The 14,122-nt window shown below is 40.7% G+C and overlaps 1 protein-coding gene across 9 annotated transcripts in view; it reads right to left on the bottom strand.

Moving 5' to 3' along the window:
- The window catches only part of RNF216 (ring finger protein 216), a 180,260-nt gene that overhangs the window by 28,796 nt on the left and 137,342 nt on the right, over positions 1 to 14,122 (bottom strand). For all 9 annotated transcript variants that reach the window (XM_008575946.1, XM_008575953.1, XM_008575952.1 and 6 more), the window contains one exon: positions 6,909 to 7,006. In XM_008575946.1, coding sequence (XP_008574168.1) covers positions 6,909 to 7,006 — 98 coding nt within the window. The remainder of the gene's footprint in view (positions 1 to 6,908; positions 7,007 to 14,122) is intronic.

The following is a 14,122-nucleotide window of genomic DNA, read 5'->3' as shown; positions in this document are numbered from 1 at the left end:
TATTTTTTTTTTGTTGTGGTAATATGCACATAAATTGACTATTTAAACAATCTTAAAATGTATAATTCAGGGGTATTTAGTATATTCACAATATCATACAACCATTATCATATCTAGTTCCAGAAGATTTTCATAACACCAAAAGGAATCCCCATACCCATGAATAGTCCCCATTTCCTCCTACTCCTGCAACCACTAATCTGCTTTCTGTATCTATGGATTGTCTAATCTATGGATAGGCAAATATCCATATGCCTATGGATATTTCATATAAATGAAAATCACATGTGGCTTTTTGTGTCTGGCTTCTTCCACTTAGCATAAAGTTTTCAAGGTACATCCATGTTGTAGCATATATCAGTACTTAACTTCTTTTTATGATCGAATAATATTCCACTGTATGTATTTATCACATTTTGTTTATCCATTTATTAGCTAATGGACATCTGAGTTATTTCCACCTTTTGGCGACTGTGAATTTTGCTGCAATGAACATTCTTGTTCAAGTTTTTGTTTGAATACCTGTCTTCAACTTTTTTGGATATATATCTAGGCATGGAATTGCTGGGTCATATGGTAATCCTATGTTTGTTTAACTTATGGAGGAATGAACAATCTGTTTACTGTAGCAGCTATACTATTTTACATTCCCACCTGCAATGCATGCAGGTTTCAAGTTCTCCACATCCTTGCTAACCCTTATTTTCCATTGTTTTGATTACAGCCATCCTACTAGGTGGGAACTGGTACCTCACTTTTGATATGCATTTCCCTAATAACTAATGATGTTGAACACACTTTGCTTTCATGTGCTTGTTGGTCATTTGTAAATCTTCTTGGAGAAATATCTACTCAAACCCTTGCCTTTTTTTTTTTTTTTTTTAAATTAAACCAGTCAAACTTAGCAGTGAGGGGTTGTACACCAACTTTAGTGACACTAATGTTAGTAAGTTCTGATAACCCACTACCATCATTTTGATTGGGCTGTTTTCTGTTACTGCTTTCAAGATTTTTCTCTATTTGTCTTTGACCTTCAACAGCTTGGCTCTGATGTGTCTTGCTGTAAACCTCTTTGGGTTTATTCTACTTGGACTTTGTTCAGCTTCTTGGATGTACAGATTCTTGCCCTTCACCAAATTTGGTAAGTTTTCAGGAATTATTTCTTCAAATACTTTCTGTTCCTTTCCCTCTCTGTTCTCCTTTGGTACTCCCTTAGTGCAAATACTGATGGTGTCCTACAGGTCCCTTAGGCTCTGTTCACTCTTCATTCTTTTTTCTCTCTGCCCCTCTAACTGGATAATTTCAATTGACCTACCTTCAAGCTCTCTAGTTCTTCTGTATGCTGAAATCTGCTATTAAATTCTTGTAATGTATTTTTCATTTCAGCTATTGTAATTTTGGGGTACAGTATTTCCACTGATTTGTTTTCATAACATCTCTTTACTGATATTCTCTACCTCTTCATGTATTGTGCTCCTGGTTTTCTTTGTCCATGGTTTCCTTGATCTCTTTGAGTATATTTAAGATGCCCAATGTCTGTGCCTTCTCAGGGATGGCTTCTGTCAACTGCTTTTTTTCTTGTGAATAGGTCATACTTTCCTGTCTCTTTGCATACCTTGTAAATTTTTGTAGAAAATTGGATATTCTGAGTATTATACTGTGGAAACTCTAGAAATTAGAATGCATCTTGTGTGGTTTACAATTGTTTTAGTGACTTTTCTAAACTAATTTTGTAAAGACTGTATTCTTTGTCCCATATTGTCACTGAAGATTCTGTTCTGTTAGCTTAGTGGTCAGTGCTAACATTGACAGATATTTCCTTAAATGCTTGGAGCCAAAGAACGAACAGGAAGAAGAAAGAAAAATAAAAACATCCCTCTGTCCTGAACTTTTCAGGTTGGCTCTGAGGTGGGACACTTCTTCAACTCACCCAGGTCATTTATAACTTTCTTAGCCTTTCACTTCCTGTTTGCACAGAATCTAAAGGTAGGCCAGAGGTGAAAGCTTAGAGTCTTCTCAGGTTTTTTGAGCATGTGTTGAGCCCTGGTCATGCATGTAGCCTTCTTGATCTGTCTGGTGCTTGCCCATCTGTGATCACTTGCCTCATGCAGCTGCAGCTAATACATGCCTTTAAATGCTTTCAACAAAATCCACTAGGAGGCCACTCCAGCCCTGAGGAAGTTGTGAGGGAGGTGAAACAAAAGGAAAAAAGTTGATTCTGGTAGTTTTTGCCAGGTTAATTGTTGCTCTAATGGGAGATACAGGTTTTTGGAGTTCCCTGAACTGCCACTTTTGGTGACATTGCTCCCTTGAGTGTATTTATCTTTTGAGAAGAACCAAATTTAGTGACTAATATGTGGCTGACTCACTTTCATGTTCCTCTACACATCTCTTGCTCTGATTCTCTGTGTTAGTTGGTGTAGTTCAGGCACCCAAGATAGAAACCTGAGAATCATTCTTGACTGCTACAACTCTCATTTCCCCATCATAAGCCAAGTCCTGCTGATTTTACTTCTTAAATATTTCTTAAATCCATCCCCTCTTCTACATCCACAATACCATGATCCTAATTTGGGGCCCTACAATAGTGGCTTGGACTACTGTAATTGTCTAAATACTTTCTTTAACCCTAGTGTCGCTCTCCTTAAAGCTATCTGCTATGTAGCCATCAAAACCATGCAATTGGCCATATCATTCATTTGCTTAGGAGAATTTGCCAGTGGGCCAACCAGACACTATGTGGCTCTGGATGTGGTACAATGTGAGATACACAGCACAACCTGTGAAACATTCTCACCCAAAAATTTTGAATGTAAACCTAATTAAGCCTTTAGATTTAAATTCTAACTTATAGAAAACACAGGAGAGGTTAGTTGTTTGCCTTCCTGGGGCCAACCTGCACTTTGCCAGGAGGGGTGTATATACTTTACCTTTGTGTTAAACTTAATTCTAAGGGGCAGATGCTCACTCTCTTGAGCCAGCCTACACTACACACTAAGCTATAAGTCTGCATTTCTTAATTTTGTAGTACACTTGGTACAGACCCTGCTCAGTCTCTGGAGCTAGGCAACACACTTTCTCTGTAAAGCCTGTACTTCTTAACCATTACATTAAACTGTTTTCATTTTGTAAAAAAAAAAAAAAAAGAAAAGAAAAGAAAGGAGACAGAAGAACAAGTTCATCGACATCATAAGAAAGCAGCCAACTCCAAAAGCTATTTTATAGGTCAACTGTCCTTGTTTTTTTTCAATAAGTCAATGTCATGACAAAAAGTGTGTTGGGGGAGAGGAGCACCCTCATTAAAAGAGACTTAAGATAAATAATTATCAAATGCAATGAGTGGACCTTGTTTGGATCTGACCTGAAAAAACTAACTGTAGTATACATGAAAAGCTATTTTGAGACAGTTCAGGGGACTGTGAACTTGATATGAGATATTACCAAAGACAAAATTTACCAAATTTATTTACAATTTATTACCAAAGTCAATTTTGTTAATAGTGACAATCTTAAGTGCTTTGTAAGGAAAAAAAAGGAAGTACTTAGGGGTGAAATAACATACTGTAAGGGATCTGGATTTGCTTAAAAATACTATATAGCAGTTTAAAAACAAGAAAGAAGGATAGGATAGACAAAGCAAGTGTGGCAAAATGCTGATAATTGTCAGGGTTCATTATACTATTATTTCTATTGTGGACGCTCAAAAATTTTCATAAGAAAAAGTAAAACAAACAAAAGAGTTGTCATGTCTTTCACAACTGGCAGGTTAAGGTTTCTTTCTTTCTTTTTTTTTTTTTTAAAAGATGACCAGTAAGGGGATCTTAACCCTTGACTTGGTGTTGTCAGCACCACGCTCACCCAGTGAGCTGACTGGCCATCCCTATATGGGATCCGAACCCGTGGCCTTGGCGTTATCAGAACCACACTCACCCGAGTGAGCCACGGGCCGGCCCCAGGTTAAGGTTTCTTAACATGTCATTCAAGGTGCCAAGATCGAGTCTCATCTCATAGCACTTGTTATGCTTATAATCCCTTGTGTGGACCCTTGCTGTTTTTTCTTTTTGACACTTGGCAATTAGCAGGATTCCTTGGCTCACTGGTTCATGGGCTAAGGGCTATACAGTGTGGAATGGTAAGAGAAAACCCTTGGAGCACCCCCTCTCTAAAAAAATAATACCTGATTCCTTCAGCACTTTTGAGATTGGTGCCACTATCAAAGACTTCAAGGATACAGAGGTGATGATTCTCCACATATCTCTTTTTACTTCCCTGTTAGGCCTGTACAGAGGAATGGGTCTTGGAGAACAGTGTGCTATTGCAAGCCTAATCAAGTGCTAATTGCATCTGCTGTTCCAGATGTCATTTCTTACCAGAGTAAATAAACACAGCCTCTGGCAACTGGTTATCAGCTATTGATCTGGAAAATGCTTTTATTCTCTGTCCAATAAGCAGAGGACACCAGCAGTTGGCAAGGACCTTGATCATCTGTCATCCAATGGGACAACACACTGGTCTACTATTCAAATGACATGCAGATAGAACCTAGCCAATGGAAGTAGCAGGTACTCTACCACATGCATTAATATGGTACATGAATGCCAGGTGGGAGATAAATCCCTTGAAAATACAGGAATGTGTAACCTCAATGAAGTTCTCATGTCCTCGAGGTCAGGGGTGTCTTATCAGGATATCCCTTCCAAAGTTAAGCTCACGTAGGGGCCTGCCTGCGGCTCATTCAGGAGAGTGCGGTGCTGATAACACCAACGCCATGGGTTCGGATCCCATATAGGGATGGCCAGTTAGCTCACTGGGAGAGCGTGGTGCTGACAACACCAAGTCAAGGGTTAAGATCCCCGTACCGGTCATCTTTAAAAAAAAAAGACAAAGTTAAGCTCATGCTGCTGTATCTTGTACCCCCTACCACTAAGGAGACAGCACAACATTTGGGAGTATTTTTTGGATTTTGCAATCAATATATAGCACATTTGGATTTTCTGCTTTGATCCACTCACTGCTGATCTAAAAGGCTGCCAGGTTTAAATATGACCCAGAGGTGCTCCAAGTATGTATGGCAGACCAAGATGCTGAATGGAGCCAGTGGCAGGAACTGACAGGAGAATCAGAATGGAGACCCTGCTTCAAAAAGTAACCACCTGTTCTGCTTCTAAGAAACACTTTGTGACCTGCTACTGAGTCCCAGAGCAGTCCAAATGCCTGATCATGAAGCTGTTCTTTACTGGAGGTCCTAGGCAAAAATCTGTTTGCTGCTCATTTAGATTGTTGGCAGGATTCATTTCCTTGAGGTTGTAAGATCAAGGTCCCCATTTTCTTGGTGGACGTATGCTGGGGTTGTTTTCAGCTTCTAGAGGCTGCCTCATTTCTTGACTCATGGCCCCCTTTCTCCATCTTTAAAGCCAGCAATGGGAGGTCAAGTTCTTCTCATGTTTCTCTGACTCTCCGTCCATCCTTGCATCTCTATCTGACCACAGGTGGGAAAGGCTCTCTGCTTTTAAGAACTCATGTGATTAGACTGGGTCTCCTCTGATAATACAGATAATCTCCCCATCTCAAGGTCCATAACCTTAATCACATCTGGAGAGTCACCTTTGTCATGTAAGGTAACATATTCACAGGTTCTGGGGATTAGGACATAGACATTTTTGGGGGCCATTATTCTGCCTACCAAAGTTGTGGTATATAGCACAGCCAGGAAGCCATTTGCATGGTCAAATCCCCTCTATGCCACTTACTACCTGTGTGATCACGGCCAAATTACTTGGTCTCTCTATGCCTTAACTGCCTCATTTATAAAATGAGGATAATAGTACCTACCTGTGGTAGAAACTCAGAGACTGCTAACTGCCCTGAATTGCCATTCCCTACTTAATTTTCTGAGTAACAAAACTCCCTTCTTACCCTTTACATTTAAGCTGGACATAAAGTCACTCAGCTAGAGGCTACATATTGTGCTTGCCTTGGAGCCAAGTTATGCCCAGGTGACTCGGTCTAAACTAATGGGGTATGAGTAGAAGTGACAGAAGAGAGCCTGCCTGACAACTTGTCTCTTTCTTTTTTTTGCTGGCTGGTACAGGGATCAAACCCTGGACTTTGGTGTTATTAGCATCACACTTTGTCTCTTTCTTTCTCCCTTCCTGGGGGGTTGGAGTATAAATGTGTCACAACCAAGCAGAAGAGAACACTACCCTTATGGAATGAAGAATCAGTGACATAAAGAAACCTGGATCTGTGACTGACCTCATGAGACAGATCTGCCCCATCTGCCTGGCAAGTGGAAAGAAACAGATTTGTGAATTACTCATATCACTGTATTTTAATAAGTTAATATCTGTAAAGTGCTAAACCACATGGGGAGTACTATAAAATAATGGTTTTTATTATTATTGATGTATCATTTTGCATTCTGGAGGTTGGCTATTCTACTTACTGTCTCAGGCCATCAGTATCCTATGACACAGACATAAGAAACACCAATGCAATCTAATCTAATTAAAATGTGCTTTTTTTTTTGGGCAGATGGCTCAGACAGGGGTCTAAACCCTTAACCTTCATGTTACAATGCTGCATTCTAACCAAGTGAGCCAACTGGCCAGCCCAAAATGTTTTACTTGCTTATTTATTTAGACAGTAAGGAGAAAGGAATGAAAATTTATTGAATTCATATGTGCTAAGCATTTTATATGTTATATCTGACTTCTGAAATAGATTCATGAGGCTGTGAAGATGAAGAAACAGAGGCTCAAGGGTGAGGTCAATTTCCAGAGGTCACTCTAGACTGGGGTGGCTTGAGCTTGGTATTCCCTCCATGTACTCTGCCCCCTCTGCCAAAAGGCAGGCTTGACTGGGAGTTGAGAATCAGTCAATAAGCCCTGCTGAATCACGTTACTCACATAGATGTTCGGTACTTGATGTCATCTTTTTCAGCCAGCTCTTCACAGGTGAGGCCATTATGTTCCTTCCAGAGTCCCTGACACTTTCTACAGGTTTCCTGGGAATAAAGGACAGACACAAAACTCCTGGTGAGTGTACACCTCACAAGTTCCTATTCAACAAAAGGGTTGTGAAATGAGCTTTGCTTAGCTTGCATTCTCTCAGTGGATCTCTCTAAATATTACAGCAGGAATATTTCTTTCTTTTTTTTTAAAAAAGATGACCAGTAAGGGGATCTTAACCCTTGACTTAGTGTTGTCAGCACCACACACTCCAAAGTGAGCGAACCGGCCATCCCTATATAGGGATCTGAACTCGTGGCTTTGGTGTTATCAGCACTACGCTCTCCCAAGTGACCCATGGGCTGGCCCATACAGCAACAATATTTCTAAATATCTCTCAATAGAAGAGGTAAGAATCATTAGAAGAAACCATGAGGAAAATTTGCTCCTGTTGCTCAATTTGTATAAGGCTTTCTGTAATGCCATGGGGACACCTGAAAAACCACAGGAGACAGATATTGGGTAATCCTGGGTTTTAAAAAATAAAATAATGTGAGCTGCTTGAGTGCAGGGTCTGTCTGGATTTTATTAATCTCTGCAATCCCTATGCCCAGTACTTTGGCATAGAGTAAGATACTTCTATTGAATCGTCTAAATTAGGATCACCAGGGATCCCAAGGGAGACACTCCCTTAGTCACTCATCACTCATAAACATGCATGTCCATCCTTCATAGTTTAACTTTATTTATAAACATGAATTTTTAAAAAAATCACTACCTTTTATTTTAAGACCCTTCATAGCTTATAAAATATTTTCGTATGTGCCAGAAACTATCCAATATCAATAACTAGAACTTAATGAAATATCAACCCAGTGATCACAGACATAAATAGAAATTACAACCCTCATAAGTATAATAAAGGAAAAGATGTTGCTGTTAGCTTTAATTGGGGACCTGACCTAGTCTGGGCTTACAGTGAGGCTTTGAGGAAGTGAAGCCTGAGATCTGAAAGACAAGTTAACGATAACTAGATGTGGTAGCAAAAAGAGAACAGTATTCCAGACAGAGGAATGACAAAAGGAGAGTCGCAGACAGAGCTGGACTGCAGACAGTAAAAACATGCTGCCTGCATGTGGGGCCTTGAAAGGCATAATTATGTTTGATCTTTATACTAGGAGTGCTAGGAAGCCACCAAAAGGTGTCAAGCATGGAAGAAACATGTTCGGGTTTGTGATAGAGTCGCAGACAGAGCTGGACTGCAGACAGTAAAAACATGCTGCCTGCATGTGGGGCCTTGGAAGGCATAATTATGTTTGATCTTTATACTAGGAGTGCTAGGAAGCCACCAAAAGGTGTCAAGCATGGAAGAAACATGTTCGGGTTTGTGACTTTAAAAGGTCATTCTGGGTGAGAGTAGATTGGAGGGAGGAAAGACTAGAAGTGCAAAAGACAGGAGATTATAATAAAGTCACCAGGAGAGGGACTCATCCAGCAGGAGGCCCAGAGTAGGGAGGTAGGTGAGGACATGACGAGTCCTGACTGACTTGAGAGAATGAGGACATAAAGTTGACTGACTTGAGAGAATGAGGACATAAGACTGATGATAGCTTGGCTTTGGGAGTGTGGGAAGGAGGTATCAAGGGTGATGACTTGGTTTCTGGTTTGTGCAACCAGAGATTAACAGTGACACTGATGGAACTTTGGGTGGAGGGAGGTGTGAAGATCCTGAGTTTGATCTGGGCGGTGATGACACACGGGACCAGTGGGACACCCAGTGGAGATGCATGGCAGGGAGTTGGGTGTAAATGTTTAGCATTTAGGAGAGGTCAGGCTAGAGGCCACCAGAGATGTACTAGATTGTATCTTCATGTCAATTCTAGAAACATCTCCTATAGCTGTACTCTCCATTAGTTATTGAGCTTTCGCTAATAGGTGCTGCTAAGATGACTCAACAAGTAAATCAGTAGTGCATTTAATTTTTACCCACCAAAATGTACAGAAACACAAAACTCATTTTCAAAAGACCTTGTGCCTGACTATTCCAGGAAACTGGTGGTATAGGAGAGATGCTATCATTTCTATATAAAAAGGGTGGTGGTGGTGGGAGAATAATAGTGATATATAAAATCTACCTGAAAGGATACTGAAGAAATTGGTAATACTGATTGCCCCTGAGTGGCTGAAGGACAGAGGTAAGACTTTTTAGTATGGGCCTTTCACACCTTTTGAATTTTATACTATATATGTATTATCTAATAAAAATAAATAAAACTTAAAATGAGAGAGAAAAGTGAAATAGACTGCTCCAGGAGCTGAGAAGCTGAACAACCCTTTGGTGGGATGTTGTAAAAACATTCCAATCAATGGGGTAGGGTGGGAGTAGACACGAGCTAATGGAAAATTCTATATTTAAATACTATTGCCTCCAAGGGATATGAATATTCTTTGGTCCACTACCTACATCCTGTACAGTAAATAGGCTAAATTAGTAGTGTATTTAATTATTACCTACGAAAATGTATAGCAGCACAAAACTCATTTTTAAAAGACCTTGTGCCTGACTATTCCAGGAAACTGGTGGATAAACAACAGCTGGAGAACAGATGAGCTGGTATTTGGATCCTAACCTTCAAAACAATACTAACCTAGCCACCCACCAGAAATAACAACTTGAAAACAATACACAGCATTTAGATAGTGCTTTTTAGCATTCCTGGTGTTTCAGTTATTAATTAACAGGCCTTTCTTCATAAGGGCAGAATCCCCATTTTATAGGTGAGGCACAGACCCCTGAAAGCAAAATGACCTGGCCAAGTTGGAGCCAGTTGTATATGAGGGTCACTGTGAAGCCCTCTGCTCACTTTCAACATCACAGTGGTTCTTTCTGTGGATCGGTGTGTAGGTGTTCAGCCATCATATTTCTCATTGAAGTGTCTATAAGTCCCAGAGAACTAACTTGAAACGTCTTTTGAAGAGACTATGTGGCTAAATACTGAAACCCACAATTAAAATACGGTAAGCAAATAGCAGGCTGGGTAAGTTTCACATGTGGTGCTCTCTCTCTGTTATTTCTTTAACACATACCCTTCTCTTCTAAACACAGTGTATATTTTACTAAACTGTAATTTTTTTCTCTCAAGTAGAGCTAGGCTAAATGGTATTAGGCAGAAGAAATGCTCTTGAATGTTTCTTTAACCTGATGATAACCACATTCTTCAAACAGGTTAATGAGAAAGTCCCAAACAGCATTTTGGAATGCAGAATACATCTGACAAGTAACTTCAAAACATGAAAGACAGCATACTCTGGCTATCAAATCTAATCAGGGACCATGCTTTCCATCACCTGGTACATTTTCAGATCATAAGGAAACAGTAGAATCACCATCATCCCAAATATAACAATGAAGGCAGCGTCTTTCTTCTCCATAAGGAAGGAGTGCACATGCTGGTTGACCATTAAGGAGCAGCTCCCAGTCTGTGCTCCATGACATCAGGGACATTGCTGGTTAAGTTTTATGATGCCTTTTAGTCCTCAAAATGCACCAAGGTGGTTTGACTGTTCACTAGGTCTTCACTTGCCAATATAAAGAAAACATTCCACAGTCTCCCTTCGTCCATTTTCTGTTGCCTAAATAATGTTTAATGGACAAAGCACAAGGTTAAATTCAATTTCAGATGACCCTATCAGGGAGATGAAACGTCTTCATATAAATATAACTTCCTCAAAAACCAGCAGACAGATGCCTCCTGTCATCACCTCATGCAGGCCAAGCAGGCTGCAATGACTGTGAGGCTTTTAGGTCCTCTAGCAAAGAACTCATGAGATGACCTGAGACAACAGGTCAAAGTCACCAGCTTCTGTTTTTGTTCCCTCACCATCCCTCCAGCCCACGCTGACGCTGCTTGGTTCCCGGTGCACCCTAGAGTTCACTTGCTTGACGTCCAGCCTTGTCTCAGAAGCACAACATAGAAACCACTTCCTTAGTTTTGAAGGGTTCCTCCAGTGAAGTCTCTACACTCATTCTCCAGGGAAGAGAAGTTGCTGACCTAACTGTGGGGAATAAAGTGGTGGTCAATCCAAATCTAACCTCGTAAATTCCAGCTCTCTGCTTTATTGTCTCAGGTACTCAAAAGATGGTGAGACTGTAAATCCCCAGAGCTCTTGAGGTAAAAGATAAGACATGGGCATCCGTCTGTTCACAAATGCTTAGCAAGCTTCCAGAGACCACAGGTATGTGGGCTTTCAGGTCAGGACACATGTGTCTTCCAACTGTCTAAGTTGCTGGTCCTCCCCACCCCCATGTTCATGAGGCCCAAATGACATATGAATGCCAGCCAGAAGGTCCAGACACTGTTTTTTTTTTTTTTTTGTCTTTTGTCTTTTTCCGTGTCCGGCAACGGATCGCAACCCTCAGTGTTGCCCCCGCACCGGACCGGGGACCGGCAACGGGATTGCAACCCTCGGTGTTGCTCCCGCGCCTCACTCAGCCAGTGAGCGGCCGGTCTGTATGTGGGATTCGAACCCTCGGGCGGGAGCGCCGCTGCGCTTCCCAAGCGGCGCACTTATCCAGTGCGCCACCGGGCCGGCCCGAGACACTGGTTTTAAGACAAGGAAAACAATGAGACAGATGCTGAAACCCTTGAGAATCAATAAAACTTGGCACAATCCAGGCTCAGGCAGAATCAGTGGACTTTCTTTTCTTTCACTAAGGGAATCCAAGAACTTTTTTTTCCCTAGGTCAAGGATGCATACATCAGCCAAATAAGGCTTGGTCCTCGCACTGAAAGAGCTCAGTCTACCAAGGAAGTCAGATATTTGAGCAAATCAAATAAAGCATATTGGAATTAAGTGTAATAGTGCACACATGCAGACACAAATGTATGAGAGAAAGAGAGTAAAGGGGGGAGAGAGAGAGAAAGCAAATGGGGGACTAGGTAAGTCAGACAAGAAGTTTTTGAGGAGTTGACATCTTCATGGGATTTAATAAAATAAGTATCATGACTAATGAGAACATGCATGCAACCAGTAAAGTACTTCTCCCATTTGGATCTACATCTCTTTGTGACAGCCATTAAACCCAAGTACCTAAACAGAATCAGATCCTCAAACCAAACATTTCAACAATAAAACATATCAATATTTCAATGTGCACTAAACGTTTTCCTACCATTAATTACAATTATTTTGAAGTATGTTTTATTTCATCTTATCCTCTTTAATTTTCTATATTTATGTTTTGCAGTGTATGTTACAACAATAGTACATATAATTTATAAACAAACTCATACTGGATGGTGTTCTGCTCTACACAATTTTTCTGTTATGGTGAGTTATCAAAAAGTTGTGCATCTGCTCTCTCAATATTCTAAAGTCATGGAAGGGGTCTAGACAGAGCAGCAATGTGTCTGGGCTTATGTTTCATAATACTACAATGGAAGAGAAATGCAAATCAAAACCACAATGAGATTTCATCTCAGCCTAGTTAGAATGGCTATTATGAAAAATACAGAAAATAACAAATGCTGGTGAGGATGTAGAAAAAAGGGAACTCTTTTTTTTTTCCCTTTTTGTCTTTTTTACTGACCGGTAACGGGATCGCAACCCTCGGTGTCGCGCCCGTACCGGGGACTGGCAACGGGATCGCAACCCTCAGTGTTGCGCCCACACCAGGCTCAGCCAGTGAGTGGGAACCGGTCTCCACATGGGATCCGAATCCTCGGTGGGAGCGCCCAGAAAAAGGGAACTCTTATACACTGTGGGTGGGATTGTAAATTAGTGCAGCCATTATGGAAAACAGTATGGAGGTTTCTCAAAGAACTACATATAGAATTTCCATATGATCCAGCAATCCCACTACTGGGTATATATCCAAAAGAAAGGAAATCAACACGTTTAAGGGATACCAGCACTCTCATGTTTATCATGGCTCTATTCACAATAGCCAAGATTTGGAACCAACTTAAATGTCCATCAACAGATGATTAGATAAAGAAAATGTGGTACATACACACAACGGAATACTACTCAGCCATAAAAAGAATGAAATTCTGCCATTCACAGCAACATGGATAAACCTGGAGAAAATTATATTAAGTGAAATAAGCCAAGGTAGAGAGATATCACAGGTTCTCACTCACATGTGGAAGCTAAAACAGTTGACTTAACAGAGGTAGACAGTAGAATAGTGGTTTCTAGAGACTGGCAAGGGGAGGGGAGAAAGGGGATGAGGAGAAGGTGGTCAAAAGATTCAAAATAGTAGAGAGATAGGGAAAAGATCTAGTGTATAGCAATATAGAGAGACTATAGTCAACAAATTCTATATGACTTCAAGCAGCTAACAGGATTTTGAAGGTTTCCAACACAAAGAGGTGAGAAATGCTTGAGGTGATGAATATGCTAAATACCCTCATATGATCACTGCACACTGAATAATGTACTCAAATATCACATTGTACCCCATAAATATATACAATTATCATGGGTCAATTAAGAAAAAATAATTAAAAAGGAAAAAAAAAAGTACAATAGTGGTTACCAGAGGCTGGGAAGGGGAGAAGGGATGTAGGAGAGGTTGGTAAATGCGTACAAAGTTAGAAAGGTACAGTTAGTCAGGAAGAATAAGTTCTGGTGCCCTAGGGTAACTAAAGCTGACAATATTGTATTGTGTATTTCAAGACAGCCAGAAAAGAGTATCTTGAATGTTACAACCACAAAGAAATGATAAATGTTTAGGTGACAGATATGCTGACTATTCTGATTGGATCATTATACAATATATGCATGTATTGAAACAACAAACTATACCCCATAAACATGTACAATTAAAAAAATAAATAAATAAAAAAAAGAAGACTTTGATGGATTGAAGGGACTGAGACCAGAGGCAAGAAGACAGTTAAGAAGCAACTGGGGGCTGGCCCGGTGGCGCACTGCTATAGTGCGCCGCTTGGGAAGCGCGGCAGCGCTCCCGCCGAGGGTTCGGATCCCACGTACAAACCGGTTCCCGCTCACTGGCTGAGCGAGGCGCGGGAGCAACACCGAGGGTTGCGATCCCGTAGCCGGTCCCGGTCCGGTCCGGGGGCAACACTGAGGGTTGCGATCCGTTGCCAGGCACGGAAAAAGACAAAAAGGAAAAAAAAAAAAAAAAAAAAAAAAAAAAAAAAAAA

The sequence above is a fragment of the Galeopterus variegatus genome, unplaced genomic scaffold, assembly GCF_000696425.1.
Source record: "Galeopterus variegatus unplaced genomic scaffold, G_variegatus-3.0.2 Scaffold1264, whole genome shotgun sequence".
In the NCBI taxonomy this organism is placed as follows: Eukaryota; Metazoa; Chordata; class Mammalia; order Dermoptera; family Cynocephalidae; genus Galeopterus; species Galeopterus variegatus.
The sequence above is the reverse complement of the archived record's forward strand: the minus strand, read 5'-3'. Positions and strand labels throughout refer to the sequence as shown.